At 33.6% G+C, this 22,714-nt stretch overlaps 1 protein-coding gene across 2 annotated transcripts; it reads right to left on the bottom strand.

Moving 5' to 3' along the window:
* Positions 1-2,697: 2,697 nt before the first annotated feature.
* LOC128244798 (uncharacterized) lies at positions 2,698-19,270 on the bottom strand. 2 transcript variants are annotated; one of them, XM_052962880.1, is made up of 3 exons: positions 19,184-19,270; positions 12,217-12,286; positions 2,698-5,228 (listed from the first exon to the last, which is right to left on the bottom strand). In XM_052962880.1, the coding sequence occupies exons 2-3, from the start codon at positions 12,274-12,276 to the stop codon at positions 3,549-3,551; spliced, it is 1,740 nt and encodes a 579-aa protein (XP_052818840.1). In that variant the 5' UTR covers positions 12,277-12,286; positions 19,184-19,270; the 3' UTR covers positions 2,698-3,548. The 2 variants fall into 2 exon arrangements, with proteins under 2 accessions (XP_052818840.1, XP_052818839.1); XM_052962879.1 differs by lacking the exon at positions 19,184-19,270 and adding an exon at positions 16,722-16,891.
* Positions 19,271-22,714: the final 3,444 nt, after the last annotated feature.

Raw genomic sequence — 22,714 nt, 5'->3', positions numbered from 1 at the left:
TGTCGTGCTGGCACGACATTCATTTTTGAATGTTCAATGTCGTGCCAGCACGACTTTCAATTTTGAATGTCCAATGTCGTGCCAGCACAACATTCGATCTTGAATGTCCAATGTCCAATGTCGTATGTTTAGCTAACTTCACACAGCTTAAATCCATAGCGTTATAGGTTAAGATATGCAACGAATCTCAATACTTTCTCTATAACACACCTCATTATTTCATACGATATGGAACTAATAGACTAGTTTACCGTTCCATTAGGCGCTAGTCTTGTTACTTATTTTCCAGGCTATTTTGATGCCTGTGGTTTGTCTGTGGTCTTCGCACGTTTATGTTGATCCTTCAGTGTTAGAATTTACTTTTTTTATAACTGATCTTACCTCCGTAATTTCTATTGTATTTATTTTATTGTTTTTCTTTTAAAACAAAAAGCGCGATTTATTACGAGTTCATTTTTTCATTTGTTTAACTCATATCATCAGACTTCGCGAGTAAGTTCAGACTTCATGAATCGTGAATTCGTCACCATGCACTATTAATTGTTCGTACTTTGATTTTGACCAAGCGTAGGCCTTAAGCAAATAACAAATAGTGTTTCAATACTAAAACCAGTTAGACAGTTATAATAAATGGTATTTAGTTATACAGAGATTAAGAAACACTACTAGTGCAAGTACAACACTCGTACAAGTTGCTGATCGGATTTGAAGCTCACTGATTCTAGCATAATTCATTTACTTCGTGGTGTTCTATTTGCAATTAAAAGTCAATCGGGGCTCATTGGCGGCTTTCCACGAAACAACCTGAGATGTATGTCGTTACATCCGTAAAAGTAGATCGTAAAATATATATTAGATTAGAGTAAAAGATTAAATTAAATTATTGTAGTGTTTGAAAGTTTGATTTGTATTACTCCGTTCAAATTGTTTCCTAGTGAAGTGTATTTTTGCATAAATAATTAAGATTCTTAAGTATAAATTCTTAGGAGGTATTCAAAATGCAACTTAAGTCAGTCTTATGGTCATACATCATTGACTTCATTCACTGTATAGGTCCGATATTTATATCGAGGAATCCGATTAGCTTCATCGTTTTTATATACAATTAACACCAATTTTGAATAGTTTAACTGCTTAATTAATTCACTAGGCGATCAACTTGCAGCGTAGTTAAATGTAAAATTATTTTGAAACGTAAACCATCCATAATCATTCGAGGTTGTTTTTCGATGGAAAATATGCCGAGGTTTCAATTGATTCCATACCTGGATTACATAGATTTTTAAAAGTAGTTATAGCATACACTGACAAGTACATGTAGCATTTCGTAGCATCCCTATTATGGCAAGAGGGGAAATCATTAACACCACTTGTTATGATATTGCTAGCAGACTTAAGTTTGACCAGGACATATGATTAAGAACAGTCTCCAGTCTAAGTGTAGACTCGAACATAGGCCTTTTTTCATAAATGAAGATTTGCAATTTTGAGTCTTGAGACTGAACTCAGAATTGACACTGTTTGTAAACATTGCCCCAGTACTCATGATTACGTATTAGTATCAAGTATCAAGTGTGAGTTTAGACTCAAGTGCAAAAATTCGTCCTTTCATTGTAACTCTCCTTCTAGTTTAATATTGATGAAAGAATTTACTGTATCTTATTACTTTTCGACATTGTTATGCGTTTGACATTTGTATTTAAGATCAACGAAAAAAGGTTATTCTATGAAATTTTAAAAGTTCTTTTCTGAGTCCGAGTCTTGAAACATAACACTTCAGGTTTATGATCGGTCATTTTGGGATGGTGTAGTTGTTAAGGTTCCTGTTTCTCACCTAAGACTTGGTTGGTTCGATCCCAAGTAGGGGAACGTTCTCTCAGCGTCTGGTTTCTGTACAGAAAACAGTCGTCAAAGAGCACAAAAATCTTTTTTTACATTAGTTGTGAGGTGTTCAGCAAATCATCATCGACGCATTACAATGAAATAAGACTTGCTGTGTTTAGTCTTAAAATGGAGTCTGAATTTAAACTTGGAATTTTCGAAGCCGCCTATGGTTGGTTCCCAACATGTGCCAATCTGTATGTATCATTTAGAAATTAACTTTGTCGTGTTAAGGTTTTCATTTAATTATGTATCATTTTGTTTTATTGACGTACACTGTTCTGACTCTGTTCTTTTTACTCGTTCTATTTTTAATTTAGTATCATAATCCATTAACATATTATTCAAAATTGGCGCGTGGATGCACGTGAGTCGTCTTTTCCCGGGGTGGAAAGACAGAACTTTCAAGGCCCGGTAAAGACTCGGAAACACATGTCCGTTATGCAAGATCCTGTAGGGTTTCTACATTATAAAAAACATTATACTTATTTGAGAAATATATGTTTATTAATGTTTACACAGCAAACATCACATAATTACAGATAAGTGTGTAAATTGTTTCTTTTTACAGAGGTCTAGGAAAGACGCAACAATATGCATACGCTTCGAATATCTTTCAAATAAAGATAAACTAGGAAATCGCACTCTTCATAACTATAAAATAATAGACATATATATATATATATATATATATATATATATATATATATATATATATATATATATATATATATATATATATATATATATATATATATATATATATATGCAAAATGACTTATGTTATTGTCAGTAAGTTTTTATTATATATTGTATAATAACATGCAGACTTTTAAGGAATTAATTCCGGGATTTCTGTCACTATATGTGTATGAACGTTATTGGGGTGGATAAAGTGTGTGTAGTCCAAAAGACTCCAGGCGTACATTTACCAGCCCAACTGCTACTAAAAATGATAAACAATCTTATCGGAGCACTCGCCGAATGGGCAAGGCTCGAGTGCGAGTATAAAAAAGCTTACACAAATATACGGTAGACAAAGAAAGTTGATGTACTGTATCAGGCGAAATTGTACAGGCGATCTGAATCACAACACGGGAAGAAAAAGGCGAAACATTTAGTAACATTTAGTGCACATTCCTTAAAGTGGCTGTACTCTCCATAAGATGAATTAGCGAAAAAAAAGAAGAAAATTGTCAAAAATTGACATAAACTTGGTATCAATGTGTACAATGCAACGAAACTTACTAACTGAAGTACCACATAATTTACAATTCATTTATTTTTCGCAGTTTTTTCGTATTTTTCCATAAAAAAAGAATTCATTTCTTATGCGTGATTGGTTAGTCGATGTTATCACGTGATATTACCAAGTAATGTATATAGCTTAAATATTCCAACGGTTTAGGGTAAGCCTTCGTAGCACAGTGGATACAACACTGGACGGCAACACCGGTTCGAAACCTGTCTCCGACTCGATTTTTTTTTACATTTTGGTATTTTGTTTACAATTATGATATCAAAGAGAAAAACATTTTATTAAATAATTGTCCTGAGATTCGTTGGTGCCAATCTGGTGTACAGTCCCTTTAAAGTTAAAATATCAAGATGAAATTCGAAAAAATGCATCAGAAGTTATTATACATTATACAAAGCGCACAATGCATTCATATCTGTACTATTCCAGTGTCTCCAAATATTCCAGATGGACAAATTTCCATTCCAACACACACGATGTCGCATCGCCGCATGATTAGAGTCCATTGGTGAGGCACGTTTACACCCGTAGCTTTACAGAATTCTTCTAGTTTGGGCCTCAATTTGTTCATCTCAGCAACGTTATCAAAGCCTGCCACCAGACTAGCGACTGAATTAGCTGCTTTTGTTTGTAATTGTGGAGAAATACTCTCTGTTTGGAGGCTTTGTACGGCTGCTGTTAAACATTTATTCGATTCATTTTCAAATATTTTGATTTCGTCTGCTTTGCTCTGGAGTGCAAATATAGACCGGAATACATTTGGTAATTTTGGTGATGATTGTATTAATCTCCGAAGGAACTGCATTTGCCTAAAGTACGTCGCATCCCTTCGTAACGTATTCAACATTTTATCAAAATCTTTAACGTGGCCATTTATCTGTATATAAGCTTTTCTAAGTTTAAAGAAAGAACTGCGGCTTAAGCCTTTGCTCTGAATCAAACTTTGCAACTCTTTGTGACTCTTTTCCAGCATTTGCAAACTTGCGTTGAAGCCATCGTATTTCTTTAGTTGTAAAACAGGTTTCGTTTCTTCAAGTAGTGTTACCAAATCTTCGCAAGCAGGTGGGCTGTTCTTCTGTGAAAGGGATGCCAACTTAGTGAGGCTTACTTCCACTTGAGATTTAATTTCTTCAAAACACTGTAGATGATGAATCAATGATTGCATTTGTTTCTTTGTGGCTGAAAACAATTTCTCTGAATCAAATTTCAGAACATCTTTCATGATTTCGTACACGTTTTTTATTTCCTTTTGTATCTTCTTAGCATAGTCACTGGCTAATGTGCTCCTTCGCGGCATACGCTTGGCCGGAATAACCAGTTTCGGTTCAGAAATTGTAACATTACCCCTTCGTAGTTGATGAAATGTTGGCCGCTTTATACCTAATAATTCAAGAGGTAAACCCTTCAATAATTCCTCAGATTGTCCTTTCATATGCTCGACATTTTTCTCGGTGTTTGTGAGCGCCCTCATGGCATTGTCTATACTTCCTCTTGCGGCAGCATACCTAGACGCTTTATTCTTTATTTCAGTGAGGTTATCAGCAACTTCTTTTAAAGCAGGTGTTGAATGTTTCGCTTTTAGTATGGGAGCAATGAAATCACCAATCTCACAACCGAAAGCTTTAGGAATCCAAAATATACAAAATCGGACAAACATCGTTATCGTTCTCGGTGCCTGTCCCTGTGATATTTTCAATTCATTGGCGACTTCAAAACGTTCGAACGCGGTAAAGAAATAAAGCATGATAATACCTGTAAGTACTTCAGGACGCAGAGCTGGGGTAGGAAAACCTTGTTTTTTTGCAATTCTTAGCAGCAAAACTGAAAGAGAACATGCACATGATAAAAGGCTCAATTTCTTTACTGAATCGTGCATATTTTCAACTCGTCTTTGTCTTTGCTGCTGTTGCTGTTGTTGCTGTTGTTGTTGTTGTTGTTGCTGCTGCTGCTGTTGTTGTTGCTGTTGTTGCTGTTGTTGTTGTTGTTGTTGTTGTTGTTGTTGCTGCTGCTGTTGTTGTTGTTGTTGTTGCTGCTGCTGCTGCTGTTGTTGCTGTTGTTGTTGTTGTAATGGTGGCTGATGTCCGCCGCCCTGAAATATATTCATAATTCAATTATTATTTTAAGTTCGATTAGATACGTGATATTGCAGGGGCGTAGCCAGCGTTACGCACTTACGCATGTGCGTAACATCAATTTGAAAAATGGAAAAATAAATATGGTCAAAAATGGCTAAATATTTATTTCAGAAAAAGGGAAGATCAGCTAAAGTAAGCATTGTTTCTCTGTGCTAGATAGCTTACTGAGCCTAAATCAATAATTTGGTAACTACAAAGTCGGTGGCCTCGAACCTATAAATCCTTTCATATACACATCAGTGCTCAACATGTTAGTTCCATTTTCATTTTTTCCCCTAGGGAGCACCCCCCTCCCCGAACCTCCCTACGGCTACAGGGATATTCACCCTCCCACACCCTCCCCCTCTCGTGCGTAATATTCAGTTAAGCCTGGCTACGCCCCTGTATTGTATGTATAACTTTGCCTCTAAGCATTAACAAGTTTTCATACACCTGACAACTTATTGTTGACCTAGCATAAGCCATAATCGAGCCCGATATATAAGAAAGGGAATAATGAGAAGATTTCATGAAGGGTAGAACTCAAAAAAGGTTGGTGAATATGTGGTGGTTATTTATCCTAAGCTTTCATAAGCTTACATTTGCTTAGTTAATCTTAAAAGAACGTATTGTTGAACGTGAATGCGCCATGCTCGATATAAAACACAGAGGTGGACATTCACAAATAGTCGGTGAATATTTGGTAAAAATTTACCCTAAACATTTAAAATGCAGTACCGTAGATTTTATCCATCTGCATGAGGGTATTGTATAATGACAAAACTTATAAAGAATTTCAAAGTTAGTATGCTTTAGGAACTCAAAAAAAAAATGTCCTCCGAAATAATTCATAATCAAAAGTTACCTTTATATTAAAGAACATGTTTTATGAAGTTTGAACGAAGGACGCCACGAGATGGGAAAATTCAAACACATGTTAGACGCATACCTCCAGCACCGACGTTACTACATGTTACAGGTGTGTGCGTCGTCTGAAACTGGATGTGTGCGTGCATTTTGGCAAAACTGAAGGTAGTTGTTGTCAGTTTTTCATCATTTTCAATTATTTTTTATTTAGAAAATTTCTCTGATATGTGAAATATTTCTTCATTCATACGTCAATCTCAATCAAATGATAAATAACCATTTACTGAAACCCCGTACCAGATGTTTACACAACGATGACGTAAATTTTCCATCAAATATCTAAATGGTTACATAACTTCTCTTTCAAGTGAAAGCAAAACAATGAACTTTAGAATTATACTAGTATCACTGAAATGTCGCATCTTTTTTCGATTTGTACAGTAATTTTTTATGGTAAAACCTCGAGAAAGTCAATGAAAAAAATGCGCCGATTTGACAATAAATATTGCGTGTTTCTCTCTCCAGACAAACTTATAAAAAGGATGCATGAAAGTAAATGTACAATCTCGCGCTTTTTTATCGAATTTCAAATAAAAACACAATAGTTCGACTATACAAAGTACTACAATGTAAAATAAAGAAACGATGTAAAAATATAACAAATAAATGTCGCGTTTTTTCTTGGTAATTTAATAAGGCGAGGTTTGGGAACACAATAGCTCCAATGGGATTCCGTATGAATATATAGAGAATATCTGTTGATTTCTGTGTAAAATTGTGTTCTATTTCACAGGTGTCATAAAAAAAACTTATTTCACTATTGGCAAAATACGATCTTACACTGAAATGAACTATTTTTCTGTTTCTTTTATGCTTATTTTCAGACTTTTATCAGTTTTGAATTTAATTTTCATATTACTTTTTAAAGAGTTTTATCTACACTGTTACCCGCGGGACACCCCTCTTGAAGAAATAGAACTGATGACGTAGCTGTTAGTTTTCTATTCGGTTCGTTTTTAACGCAAAATAGGTATCAGCAATGTTAAGTTACCTTTTATTTATGCATCTATGTTAAAAAAAACAGTTAATGCACAAAATCAATGTAATTGATTAAAAAAAAAATTAAATTTGATATTTTCACTTCTAAGTTTGCAGTGTAAATATCAATTTGAGTGAAAATATAGTTTTTCTTCTCGTTTTTTAGTGCAATTAGTTTATGAAAAAGTATCGATTGACTTTATAAATGCATCTTTGTTTCAAAAATAACGAAAGCACTTATAAATTAACCAGGACATGAACACATGACAAAATTACTGCCGCCATTTAGTGAATGAAAGTTTGAAAGGTCGAACTCGTTAGCAAAACAATTGCGGATAATCATTCTATAAAAACATTTGTTCTTAATTTTAGAGTTTGTTTCATGATATAATTATGGTATTCAGTCATCCTTCACAGTCAGAGACCAGTCTGATTCGCTTGAAGACAGGTCGTTTTCCATGTAAAGAATTAAGAACACGCTGGTTTATTGACATATGGGGTAAAAATCTTTTCATCTTTAAATCAGTTAATTGTTGTGAGAATTTTCAGGAAAGTTTGTATTACGTATAACAACGCCGAACAGTTCAAAACATAGTTGAACGATGACATAGCATCCTATCCATGTTCGAGCATCTGTTTTTGTCTGTTACATGTTTTGTTTATACGCAAGTGTTCGAACATTTAGATTCAAAGTTCAAGAAAACGTTTGAAAAACAGGATTATCATTTTTCTGATAAACTGCAAGTTGTTATTTCCATATATATCTATATTTAAACGTATGCAACCTTTTTTAAATTTCATTTTTTTTGGCAAAATGTTCTTGTTCAGATTCAGTTTTGATCATGGGAAAGTAACTACAAAAGGTTTTAAGGTAGTTCTTGAAGTTGATGTTTTCACTCCTTATTTTGCAGTGAACATATCAATTTAATATATTTTTCTTCTGTTACATCTTCTAAGTATGCTTTAATTGCCAAAAAAAGAAGTTGTTTATTTGCGATGATTTCTCATTAAACTTTAGCATCCTATTTGCGACTTTTTATTTAAGAGTTATCATTTTATAGCAAACAAATATATTGTGATTTTAACAATACCCGTGCCGAACAAAAAGCAGTTTTATAAGAAGTGGAGCTTAACTGAAACTTTAGCTTTGCTAAAACTTAAGGTAAAACACCCCTAAAGAAAACCTCAACTGGTAACTCTTCAATTTTAACGCTTATGTCTATGTTGTTAAACAAAGGACTACAATTTTTTTAAGGGATTCATGGTAGCGGTTCGAATCGATCCAGAAGCAATTTATTCTCTTTTTAATTAGCTTACACTTTTTACAGAAGTTTAAATAGTATTTTCATTAAATAAAGGAATTAATTGCATTTTTACCCACACACAAGTAATTCTAGAACGTGTTGATTTTGCTTTTAAACATCAATGTTCCAATTGTATGCGTCAAAACATCGTGTAAGAATTGTAATACCATATGAATAATTTAATACAATTTTATTATATTTGTTGATGTTGTGATCAATAATGTATTATTTCTGAAAGCAAATATATTTTGTAACTCTGATATCAAATTATTACCAAACTGAAACAATAGATTTTTCTTGTTTGATGTCGTTTTTATCATAATTCTGAAATGTGAGTAGGGTAATTCAAATTTATATAAAATTGTTATTTGACGGTAAATTGCATTTAAATTTTGTTTTTGAAACCAAGAAATGATACACATTAAGAAATTATCAAGCTGATCATAGTTTTTAAGCTAATAACGTTAATAACGGTTTAAGCCATAAAACATTAATTTTCGAATTGAAATATAAAAATCTGCAATCTGATCTTTTGTCAGCAAACTTTTATTATTGGTTTGCAGATATTTACGCAAAAAAATTGATCTCTTCAAGATAAAAATGCTTCGTTTCTTTTGTTGTTTTCATCAAAAGCTTCATCTTCTTCTAGTTCCAGATGATAATAGGAACAGAGGAATCTGTGTAAAGAATAGACGTTAGTATTAAAAAAAGACGAAACATATCTTAGTGATAAAATGAGGTTACAAATTCCGATTCTTGATTCTAAATTATTTCACATAATGATGGTGTTGTTATTGATAATGATGATGATGAGGAGGAGGAGGAAGATGAGGAAGAGGAAGATGAGGAGGAGGAGAATCGGAATGTTGAGTATGATCATGATCTGGATAATGATGATGATAATGATGATGTTGATGGTGGTGGTGGTGATGATGATGATGATGATGATGATGATGATGATGATGATACTGATGCCACTACTACTACTACTGCTGCTTCTGCTTCTGCTTCTGATGATGATTCTGCTTCTGATGATTCTGCTTCTGCTTCTGCTTCTGCTTCTGATGATGATGATGATGATGATGATGATAATGGTGATGATAATGATTTTTTTGTCTTTACTCATGAAAATTTGCTTTCATTTTCAGAATTCGAATTTCAAGACTTTTCTCCAGTTATATAAATTATAAAAATCAGTCCGCAATTCAGTGAAAATGAAAAATTTCTGCTGTTGCTACAAGGGTTGTTTGCTGGTATGATGTAGCTTGTGCTTGCTCCTATATCTAAAGTCAAGGTCACACTTGGAGGTCAATGTTACACAATGTGAACTTCACAGCAATAACCTTTTTTCGGCAATAATTTTGTAATTATGAATGGGATTTCAAACATATCGGATTCTTAGTGAAATGGCAATGTTTTGACAGAGAGTGGTTATCGATTCCCTATCGATTTCTGAAATTGTGTTATTTTTGCAATTGCTTTTTTATAGCGCATATTATTAGCTTAGTTGTCCATTGGCTATCACTTTGACAGGGTCAAATCGGGGGCACGTTCTTGTTACCTTTCTTGTATTTCCAGCAAACATTACACAAGTAAAACAGGATTTCATAGTGAATTTTTCATATTATATGGTTAGTGCGATTGCGTTTTTATGGCGGCATATCACTGTCGTTATATAACCTGTTAACGTTCGCGAATTGTTTCTTGTTAACCACTTTATTAACTGGCATAATAAATAAGATTCGTTAAAACATTGACTAAGTGAAAATCGCAAATCATAAGTGGATATCCAGGTGCTTAAATTTATCTATAGATATCAGGTAACACGAATATTATCTAGTTATTCAGTTATTCAGGCGTACGACGATTGATACTTTTCTCGCATACCTTTTAAATCTCTATCTCCTCCCACTCTTGTTAAGACAACTTGTAAGTGTTATAGTATGCCATTATAATAATTCAATCGATAACGATATGCGATTAAAAGTAGGAATTTTTATCTGTAAGAATGATTATGACAAAATGAATATAAAATCTTTCAACGGCGCCATTTAAAGAGGCATTGTAACGCCGCATAACAGCATGACCGCATAAACGTGTCTTATTTTCTTTTATGCGGTAATTTTCTACGCATAAACAGGGCGCCCACGTTTATGCGGCGACGCTCAACGCATAAAGCAGAAATTGCTTATATGGGGCGCAACTGTGCCTTTTTGCCACATAAAGAGGATTAAGTTTATCATTTATCATAAAGCTAAAAAATAAAGTTCTAATATTTCAACAGAAACGATAGTGATGACGTTGATGATGGTGATGACGATGATAATGATGATGATGATGCCAGTCCGTCCGTCCCGAAATCTTATGACATGGGAGTCTCCAGAGTCACTTACATTTATTCAATGGTGTATGAAGCTGTGTACCTGTTTTAATTTTTTTTATTTCTATTGTTCCAGAAACGAAAGAATTATGTTCCTTGATTCTGTCAAAATAAAGATATTCTTTAAAGAATAATTTTAGTGCTCGCATAGCTCCTTACCTACCACACATAGCGTCACCAAACTTTTAACACAAATGTTCACTGGCATGTGAAATTGTGCACACTAGTTTTCATTTATACATACATATATAAATGACAGTGTTATGGTCCTTGACATTGTCAGTAAAAAATTGCTTTATTGTTATTTTGTGGCACACATTGCTCTTTAGCAACTATTGACGTTTTTCACAACTTTGCTTATTCTACGTAATGGTAACCACTGCCCCCACCCCACCCCGGCGTGAATGTGGGGGATAGTGGTGCCTTTACCAGGGATTGTTTCAAAGGCCCCGATATTCCCGGGGTGGGGGGGGTGCAGTTGTTACAAATCACATAACTAGTGACTTATTGCAATGGACATTGGAACAAGTAAAGTTTGAAGAATATTTTATCAGTCGGGCCAAACGTCTTTCAAACCTTTTCGCAGAAAGATCATTTGGTTTGGTTCACATTTAAACCGATCTTACTAAATCATTGTTAGAATTTACGTCTCTAAAAGACTAGTTCAAAGTTTGGTTAAGACCGATCTTTATCTACCAGTATTACACTAGTATGTGTTTTAATTGTTTTTATGCGGCGAAAGTGTGCCTTTTTGCCTGATAAGAAAGTCTTGTTTATGCGTTGAAAACCACCGCATAAACGTGGTCAATTTCGTTTATGCGGCGATGCTGTTATGCGGCGTTACAAGGCACTCGTATTTAAAATCAATACATATACATGTATACCACACATACATTTTGAGTGATAAACCTAAACTACTTACTAAATACTGCATTTATGGAAAATATTAATTACTGAAAACCAAGTATCAAAAATCTGAACATTAGCACTAATATTAAATCACTGGTGAGCCCTTAAAGATTTACAGTGATCAACTATCGTCTCTTAAGGTAGAAATATCGTGTTTTCTGCACCTTTTTTCTGATTAAACTCGGTATCTTTTAAATGAACCATTGGTTTGGATATCCATTCATCTTTTTCGGTAAATTAAAACAACTGGATTAATTGTGGTACATCTTACTTGGGAGTAAGAGTACATCTTTTCAATATGAACAAGTTGACGTGGACTTAAAATGAATGAATAATCGTCATACCGTTGACGTCAGTGAACAAGACTGCTCACGTAATTTGGTGAAAAGTATAATAAAACGCATTTACAACGTCATTGTATCTATACTACGGTTTTAGATGTGCAAGAACATGTATTATCATCACCACTTGTTGTGCTCCTTGTTGACGGGGATTTCCAGGGTTCTGCGTTTTGGGTAGGGCCATCGTTGCTTCTCTGGAAGAAAAATAGATAGATGAAAATATAACATAAAGTGAATGGATATTGTTGTGTAATCAAATCTAACAATTTTAAGAAATGCTTAGTGTTTTTGTCAGGTTTAAAAATGGTCCTGCAGAAGAGGGACAGGGTACTCAAAGTGAAAGGATGCAAAGCGTACGATCTATTTGTCTGTTATATACTCTTAGATTATGAATTTGAATATGCTAGGCATTGTTTTAAATTGAAGTAATATTCGGTTTCAACTGACAAATATGTAACGTTAGTATGTATGTTAAATCATAGTATAAGATAAGATAAAACAACAGAAAAAATATGCAGTCTTAACTATTCAATTATATGAAGGCAAAAGGGTACCCACGTTGGTCACCATAAGGGCAGAACGATGCTACCAATAAAGGCAAGAGTGCAACACCCTTCCGTACTGCTTTTGACCCAAGTGGGACGCCACATCCTTGTCTACTATAACTAGATCCCTTACCGCCTTATACCGTACCCTAAATCGGACTTAAATGTTAGTACTTTTAGCGTTTTTGTTCGAAGTACTACTTTCAACCGTTTAATGTTTAGGGGTATGCATGTATTTGTTTGATATTTACCTATTCATGGTAAAACATACCTTCCAGTATAATTATTTTCTTCTCCACACGTGATTCCGATAAACAGATAAAAGAATGTTAATCAAATTGGCACTTTCTTCTACATATGAATGCATTATGGTCCATAACTTTATATGTTTGTAGCACAATAATACATTTACTGAAACATAAGTAGTAATTTTACTTCAACGTATCCTTTGTGCAAGTATGGGGGTTAATGCATTTGAACCCATTTTGCTTTGGTACAAGGAAGATTAAGCATATATGAAAGGTATTCCGAAGATGGTGTAACAAACAAGCGTCAGAGGCTATGAAAGATTGCAAAAAAGGCTTAATAATGTTAACGCACAATTATAGTTGAAATCAGTTCCCGTCCGGTTTCAGTTGAAATGAAGTACAAAAGTCGGTCTGTATGTCTGTCTGTCTGGCTTTCTCGATGTTTGTCGCGGGCATCTTAGTTTAATTATATCTTGAACAACTATGTATCATAGGCGTAGTTTTAGTCATGAAGTTGTGGTAGTATACGAACAGTCAGGCAGACGGACCACTCCTATAATCCATATTCGTTTTGCATAGGTATCATTTTTCTTTCTTCAATAAACATGTTCTTATGTATGCATGCAGCCATTCATTTCAATGTCTTAAATGTGCATAGATAAACATCAGGTGGCTAAACCAATATTTGCCAATAAAGGCTCTGAATAAGCGAATACAGCATCAGAAAATTAAAACCCCCCACATTTTTCCTAAACTGGATGAGAAAAGAATGCCAAATAGGATGTGTGATGAGCAGAAACGGCAATTAAGGTCAGAAATTGTCGCGTAAGTGAAGCCTAAAGACAGAAGAGCCGAAATGTCCCCTCGTTTATGGGAAAAACATAATTAGTTCTACTTTCCAGGTGAAAATATAAAAAAAGGTCTTTTCCGCCTTTTCGATGACATCTTTATTTGCATAAACCGTCGCAGACTCATTTTACAGGTACCCACTTATATATTTAAATAAACATTTAAAAATTGTTAGAGCAGCAATACGTTATTTAAGTGTTCTCCGAAGCATGGTCTTAATATGTTGAAAATCAAAACAATAGTATATTGTTGAACTAGACAAAAATCACACAGAATGTGAAGTATACTTACCTTACGGATATTCTCTTTCTTCAAATATTTATGTGAAAAACTACAGAGAAGCTCAGTAGCCAAAAGTTTAAACATTAACCCCTTTTAAGTTTATAGCTAATCAGAATGCTAAATTATTTCATTTCATAACCTGAAAACACACAGTCTTCAAATGTCCTTGCTAATCTAAACCTTCAAAAATGCAAATACAAAAAATACTATTTGAACTTGAAGAAAAGCGGCAATGTGCGCCACCCACGAATTGAATACAAGTATTGAACTCTATAATATCGTTTATTGATTCTACCCACGAACTGAATAATGCAGATGTTCTTTGTCTCATTGCACAGAGATATAGAGGAGCAAGAATATGCATGCAACTCAAAAATGAATAACTAGGTAATATAACACGTAAACGAGTGACAACGAAATATGATAAATACTAGTAAAATGTGGATGTCTTTAGTTTCATTTTATTATATAAAAAAACTTAATAAAAAAGCAGACATTGTACCTAAACGTTTCATGTGTGTAATAAAACAATAAAATAGTACTTGATTTAAACTCTTGCGTCCATAAACACAATGGGGCCAAAGCAACGATCGTATCTTAAATCGAATCAATTGTCATTGGTTGTAACGAGATATATTTTGAAACAAATGTTCTGGCTTGAAATGTTACTACGCTTATTTAAACAATCAATTATTTAAGTTTACTACTGTCACTGACGCTCAGTATTCAGGTTAAAAATTGTTTAATCTCGATATTGTACGAACGGGTAAATGAGAATTGATTTTTTAACTAAATGTGTTGTATGATTGCGCAAAGGTGAACACGTGTACGTAGGAAAGTGGTATTAATTAATAACACTCATATACAGATATATATTTTACATGAAAACAAATTTGTAACACTCTCTTTCACACTTATGGTATACATATATTGTATCTAAATCAACTCTTTTTATAATCGCATACACACACACACGCACGCGCGCGCACACACACACACACACACACACACACACACACACACGCGCGCACACACACACACACACACAGATACATATATAAAGTCAATTCATAATATTTGTTCGTTTCAGTGTATTTCATACTCTCTTTACATGATAATTAAAGTCTAACTGTATGATTTTATTTATTATGCTTTTGAGTGGGGACTGGGATACATTGGGTAGTTTTGGTGGTAATTTTGTTAAACTGGTCCATAGCGTTTTTCGAATCAAACAGAAGGGGTTAAAAACTACTGTTCAAATAAAGATAACCTAAAAATAAGATGTATGTCACTATTATTTGTCATAGGCAGTAGTTGTTGTTTTTTTTTCAATTTCCCCGCTCTGACAAAACGGACTCAATACAGTATTTATTCGAAGAGAAATACTCGTTTAGATTTCTGCAGTGTGCCCGTAGCCTTGTGTGATATACAATGTACACTCAACTTCGAAACCTTGGACAGTTTTGTTAAGTCATGTTAAGGCATTTTAAGGCTGCCAGAATGGAAGAAGCCCAGTCTTCTGGGAGATCATGCTATAAGGCTATACAGAAGAAAGAAAACAATTAGATAGCAGCTGCGACTTGCATGAAATGTTGGAAATATTTCTTTTGTATACAAATGTAAAGAAACACATTTTTCGAGGGTGTACAGCAAATTTCAATACTGTGTTTTTATCACATTGTGCACATGTACAATTATATAGTCCCTTTGCATGGTTAATGATATTCTTGTTAACACAGGTTACAGTTGTATAAACATTAAACATACTTTTCTGCTGATGTAACGTAATATAAATGTGAAAGTTTAACTTGGATTATTTTGCTGTTGTTAACATCCAAATCGTCGAAGGTTTAAATCCAATAACATTGTTATTCCGTTACCTTCGAAATAAATAGAAACACGAAAGTAGTACTGAAAGAATGCCATCATTTATGATAATAAAAAATACATATTTTTTATACTAACCAAGATATGTTAACAACTAGGAGCGTCCGATGCGACGAAACTAGGTTTTAATATGCGCAATCAAAAATGATAGCCTATTAATTTCTGTTATAAGTTAGAAAAACAACAACCTTATCTTTACTTCTATGAAAAAAGATATGACTTAAAATAACTCTACTTAAGTATTTTTTGTGTTTAGTTTCTCTGCAATATTCGCACTAAGTGTCATAAACTTGACCTTGAAACAACCCCATCAAAAGCAATGCCAAGCTAGTTATTCACATCAGCTACATGCATACCAACTTTATTCACTATCCATAAATCGTTACATAAGTTATTGGAAGGAAACCATTTTTCTAGTTTTAGTTACTGTGATATGATCCGAACCCCTCATTACCAATCCCAAACAAACTCTTTGCATTAACTATCTACACTCTAAGTTCATTTACTATCAATCAATTATTTCTAAAGTAATTGGGCGAAACCAATGTAAGACACCCGAACGGTCGAACGCCCGCCCGCAGCCCGCCTTCTAATACCACGGTTTTCGTTGTAAACCTGGCTATAAACATTATTTTCTACATTTTTAACGCAATCTTCGATTGCATAATTGCATAAATTATCGCAGACACTCTTTACGGTATCTACTTTTAGCTTGACCAGTTAGTGGGGATTCAATTTCGTTTTCGCATTAACATGACGACAAACAATGATATAGTGTATAGTTAAACAAAAACGTTATACAAATGAGAATTACTTACCTTAAGGATATTCTCTTTCTTCCAAGTTTATAGCTAAATCGAATGCTGAATTATTTCAATTTCTAACCAGAAAACACACATTTGACGCGTTTTAAAGCTGTCTTTCAAATGTCCTTGCGTTAAAACTTTAAAACTTCAAAAATGCAATTACAGCAAATTTACAAGTAGTATTTGAGACTGAACAAGAGCGGCAATATGAGCCCAAATAGATCTACCCACGAATTGAGTACAGGTATTGAATTCGTTTATTGATTCTACCCACGTACTGCATAATAAGGCTGTTATTTGTCTCTTTGTACATAGATATAGACAGAGAAGCAAGAATATGCATGCAATTCAAAAATGTATAAAATGTTATGAAAGACTCTTCAGACTTAACATGATGACAACGAAAAAATATATATGCTAGTCAAATGTGCATAATACGTTAATTTCATTATTGGAACATGAACAAAAAACTTTTTAAAATGCAGACATTGTATCCAAAACATCAAGGTATAGAACAATAATTAAACAATAATTGATTTGAACTCTTGGTGCGTCCATAAACACATTGGGGACATAGCAACGATCGTATCATAGAATCGAGTTTTCGAATCAATTATAATTTGTTGTAACGAGATATATTTTGAAACAAGAAGTCTGGATGGAAATGTTAGTACGCTTAATTAGATCAACAATTAAATATTTAATTTTATTACGAAAGGCGTAGCCAGCGTTCAGCTGCTCCGCATGTGCGCAACATCAATTTCAAAAATGAAAAATGAAAAAAAAAAATATGGCTAAAAATTGATATCAGAATAAAAGGAGGATTAGCTAAAGTTACTGAGCCTAAATCAATCACTTAGTAACTACAAAGTCGGCGGCCTCGAACCAATAAATCCCTCCAATTACACCTCAGAGCTCAACATGTTAGTTCCATTTTCCATTTTCGCCCTGGGGAGGCCCCCGACCCCCCCCCCCCCACCGGCTACAGGGATATTCCCCCTCCCACACACCCCTTTTGTGCGTAACATTCAGTGAGGCCTGGCAACGCCCCTGATTACTGACACTCGCTTAGTATTCAGTTTAAAATTGTTAAATCTCAATGTACGAACGGGTTAATAAGAATTGATTTTTAGCTAAAGATGTGTATAGGGTAGCGCAAAGGTGAACACGCGTGCGTAAGAATGTGGTATAATTGACATAAATAACATACAGATATATATTTTACATGAAAACAAATCATTAACACTTTCTTTCACACTTTTCACAAAAGTAGAATATTAAAGGTTTGTCGTACAACAGTCTTCAGGATTTAATTGTATGATTTTTGTCTATTATACTTAAGAGTGCAGCTAAGGACTAGGATACATTGGGTTGTTTTGATGGTAATTCGTTCGAGTGGTCCAAGGCGTCTTTCAAATCAAACAGAAGGGGTTGGGGAAGTACGGGTCAAATAAAGATAATCTATTGAGTAGAGTAAGATGTATGTCACTGTTATTTATTACTTTCAAATTTTTGTGCCTGTATCAATCGCTAATCATAACTCTTTGACCCAAAATAGTACGCCATATTCTTGTCCGCTATTCCTTAAACCTTTCTAAAACCCTTTCCGACGTTCACCGTACCGTAGTTTGAAATTTATATTAAGAAACGTCTGTGCGTCCGTCTGTCTGTCTGTACGTCTGACTGTATTTTTAACTAAAATACTAAATTACGATAATATACGGACTGTCATATTTTATTCGTTTACTTCGTTTCGTTTTGTGTGGGTATTAATACTGTATTTCTTTATGCAATATATCGTTTAGCATGCTGTTTTTGATGCGTGCAGGTCTGTAAATGTGCATGAATAACTTCTGATATTTAGGTTGTTAAACCACTATTTTACAATGAAGGCACTACTACGGCAAAAACAGCGTCAGGAAATTTAAAACCCCACATAATCTGCCAACATTGCATTAGAAAATATTTGCATTTAGAGCGAAGGCGAAAGTGATAGTTTTCAAAATTTGTAAAGATCTTGCCCAAATTCCTCGACACTTTTTAAGCTTAACAGGCTTAAGTCTCTTATTTTAATTAACAAAAATACATACTAAAAATGGATTTTGATAAATGAAAAATGATTTATTCTGATAATTATACAGGTTACCTACATAATTTCTAAAAATTCTTCAAGAAGTAAATATAACACATTTTAAAGAACAACAAAAAATAGTGAGATTAGCTTAATCCTGTTATAAGGGACTTAAGAAGTTTCGAGAAATTGGGGCCAGAATCGTCGAAGGTTTTTCAAAATCCGTCGCGACTAACATTACGTGTACCCTTTGATATATGTGAATAACCATTTATGAACAAATATTATTATTTGGGGATTTAACTGTTTTGCCGGAGCAATGCCTTAAAAATTAAAATAAACAACAAAGGAATAGTTTCTTGTTTGACTGTAAGTCAGGATCAAAAACGTTAAAAATGAATACCTTTTTATAATCCTCCGTTTTCCATATGTATAGCTACCACTAATGCTGATTTGTTAATCCTTACCTGAAAACACAGCCTTGGCTGATTTTAATGCTGTCTATAAATGTCCTTTCTAATTTGAAACTTAACAATTATCTTTACAAAGTGGCAAGATCAAATTTCAAATTCAACAAAAGGTGAAGTTTGCGCTTCTGTAAAGTTGCACTCTCACCGAATGACTGTTTTGACATTTTGAAAAAATTGTCTCAGAATTAGCTCATTTTGGCATCACTGCCTTGAGTTCAGTTATATGAGATAAATCACAATAGAACCAATGACAATTTAAGTTAAAAAAAAACCCCGAAAATTTCATTTCTCCTTAGTAACGCTTTAAGCTATACACCAACAATTTTCGAACGTAAATAGGGAAATTTGCGATCTGATCTTTTGACAGCAAAATTATATTACTTGTTTCCAGACATACGAACAAAAAATGGCTCATTTATAGACACAAAAAATAAGTTGTCAAACCGTTCAATCTGTGAGAGTGCAACTTAAACTCTACCAACGAACTGAATAACAAAGTCCATATTTTTTGCTGACATTATTCGTTTATCCGAGTTAATTCTGTGGTATAGTGGCCTGTATGACATTATGAATTTGTGATTATTCGATATGATTTGAATTAATATTGAATAGGTATTGCATAATGCCTCATAATATGAAATGTTCTTCAACCATTTGGGCTTCGTTTTATTAACGCGGATTGTTGTTCACAAAACTGTTCTGATCTTTTTATATTATTTCAAATTTTTTTTAAAAAATAACTCCTTAAATATTGTTTAAATTCATTTACAAGCTCATGGAACGGACTTATACTGTTTTGAAGTTTGAGAAAATGCTAAATTTGTTTGCGAAAATTAATTAATGAGATTATTAACGGCATGTGAATTTCATGAATTTGTATTTGACAATGCATGATCTGATATCTGCCTATGCTCATAACTGTGTATATAGAATAAAAGCGCTGACAGTGTTGAAAGGCTGTAGGCGCGACATTCTTTTTAATTCCGTTCACATGCAATGAAAATCGAATTCAAAAAATCTTTTCAGTGGCCCAATGAATTTCTTAAAAATAACCGTGTTTTATAACTGATTAACATATATGAACATTGCTTTAATCCCGCAAGTTCATTACTTATGTTAAGTTAATCAAATAAAATCCGGTATCGGCTGAGGACATTTTGACGATAAGCAATAAGTAAAGTAAGCCAAGGTTCAAAGACAACACATTTCCATTTTCTTTTTCGGAAATCCTCGACCATTTTCCATCGAACACAACCTCGGAAGTATGCCGGTACATCAGTTTAAGTAGTTCGTAAAGTTTTCAATAGCACTATTAATTTATACATGTAGTAGTGTATTAACGTGTATTTTGTATAAGTATGTTTTAATTGATTGTCAGAGACGTTATTATTGTTGAAATAGATAAGATTCCCAATAGTAAAGTCATAAAGTTTAACTGCTAAACTGAAATTACTACGCGATCTACTTGCAGCATAGTTAAAATGTACAAATTTCTGACATTGTAAATCTTCGATATACACCCGTGTTGTTTTCGATAGAAACTGGTTGATGAGTTCCGAATGCCATTTTCTACGCAATAATCCTTTATAACATACCCCCTCCAGTCCCCCACAATCACGTATTGGAGATCATTTACATTTACATTGCAATCTTATGAAAGTTTTTTAATAAATTGCATTTTAAACCGCATTATCCCATACGTCCCATTTTTTTAATCCCAACGCATTTAGGAATTTAACATGTTGGGCCAGGCGGTAGATCTGGCGATGCATGATTTTTATTACCTGGTTTTGTGTCGTTTAGTCTTTGTTAAGCCTGATCAGACACTGATAAACAAGAATGACATGCAACGTTTCTACATACACTAGATATAGAGATATTTTATATTGGAAGTTTTAAGACAAACATCACACATCTTTAAACCCACACATACAAAAGTGTGCATTGTCTCCTTTTGAAGAGATATAGAAGAGAAGCAAAAATAATCGGATACGTGTGCATGATGATTAATAAAAAAGAGAATGAAACATTAATAATATGCAGATTATGTATCATAAAGGCTTAGGCATGGCAAAATAATTGAAAAATAAGATATTATTCAATTAAACATGAAAATGGTATTTGATTAAACATGAAAATGGTATTTGATTAAACATGAAAATAGAATTTGAATAAATATGAAAAATGTATTTGAATAAACATGAAAAATGTACTTGAGTAAACATGAAAATAGTGTTCCATTTATCAATAAAATAGTATTTAATTAAACATTAAAGTAGTCCTTCAAACGAATTTTGCAATGTGGAAGGCCCTTTATTATTATTTAAACTACAGTTGATGTAAGAACAACGTTAGCAATTGTACATTAAAAAGTGGTAAATTTAATATATATATATATTTTAAGTATATATATAAATTACATGTAAGCAATTCAATGTCACATTCTTTCACACTGATTATATTCAATTATTTATATCTAAAAATCAACGACAACTCTTTTTTACTATCGCATACATCCATACATATATCGTCTTCTATTGAATCATATATATAGTCAATTCAATCCTTGGTATGGAGGTTACTTCTCCGTTTCAGTGTATTTGATAAACGCTGTACGCAAAATACACATCGGATAGTATATGTCCTTCGTGAGAAGTATTCAAGCTTCACCATGCGGGCCTAATTTTAAATTTGTAAAACATGAGAAGAACAAAGCGAAACACAACAAACAATTTGGTGCACATTCTCTAAGGATAGCAGTAAACATATTATTTTGAATCGATAAAAACACAGTATTTATACATTGTATAATTCGTACAATTCATTCATATTTGTACTATTCCAATGCTTGACAATTTTCCAGATGGACCAAATTTCCATTCCAGCACACACAACGTCGCCGCAGCACCGCATGATGTGCAGGGTTCCTTTGCGTGGCATTTCTATCCCCGTAGCTTTACAGAATTCTTCTAGTTTGGGCCTCAGTTTGTTCATCTCAGGAACGTTATCAAAGCCTGCAACCAGAGTAGCGACAGCAACGGCTGCATTTATTTGTAATTTCGGAAGAGAACTCATTGCTGCCTGTGATTTTTTAAGGTTTTGTTCGGCTTCTGTTAAACATTTCATTGATCTACTTCCTAATTCGATGTTTTTTCCTGCTATGCTTTCGAGTGCTGCTATGGACTTTGATACATTTGGTAAATTTGGTGGAGATATTGTTTCTATCGTCTTATTATGTCCATCTGTCTTAAAGTACGAAAACCATCCATTTTTATCGCATCCTTTCGTACCTTTGTTAAAATTGTATCCAAATATTGAATGTAGTCATTTATTTGACTAAAAGATTTTTTGAGTTTAGTGAAAGAATTGTAGTCAACGTCTTTGTTTTTAATAAAACCTTTCAACTGTTCTTGACTTTCTTTCAGCATTTTCAAATTTGCGTTGAAGTCATCGTACTTTTTCAC

Source organism: Mya arenaria, chromosome 8 (assembly GCF_026914265.1).
Source record: "Mya arenaria isolate MELC-2E11 chromosome 8, ASM2691426v1".
NCBI classification, from domain to species: domain Eukaryota; kingdom Metazoa; phylum Mollusca; class Bivalvia; order Myida; family Myidae; genus Mya; species Mya arenaria.
Note: the sequence above shows the minus strand (reverse complement) of the source record. Positions and strands in the feature narration are given on the sequence as shown.

What these genes read in the sequence shown, in the direction of transcription:
- LOC128244798 (XM_052962880.1), bottom strand. Translation starts at nt 12,276, where the DNA reads ATGGCCCTACCCAAAACGCAGAACCCTGGAAATCCCCGTCAACAAGGA. An exon ending in AACAAGGAGCACAACAAGTG is followed by an intron (nt 5,229 to 12,216) that starts GTGATGATAATA and finishes AATATATTTCAG; the next exon opens with GGCGGCGGACATCAGCCACC.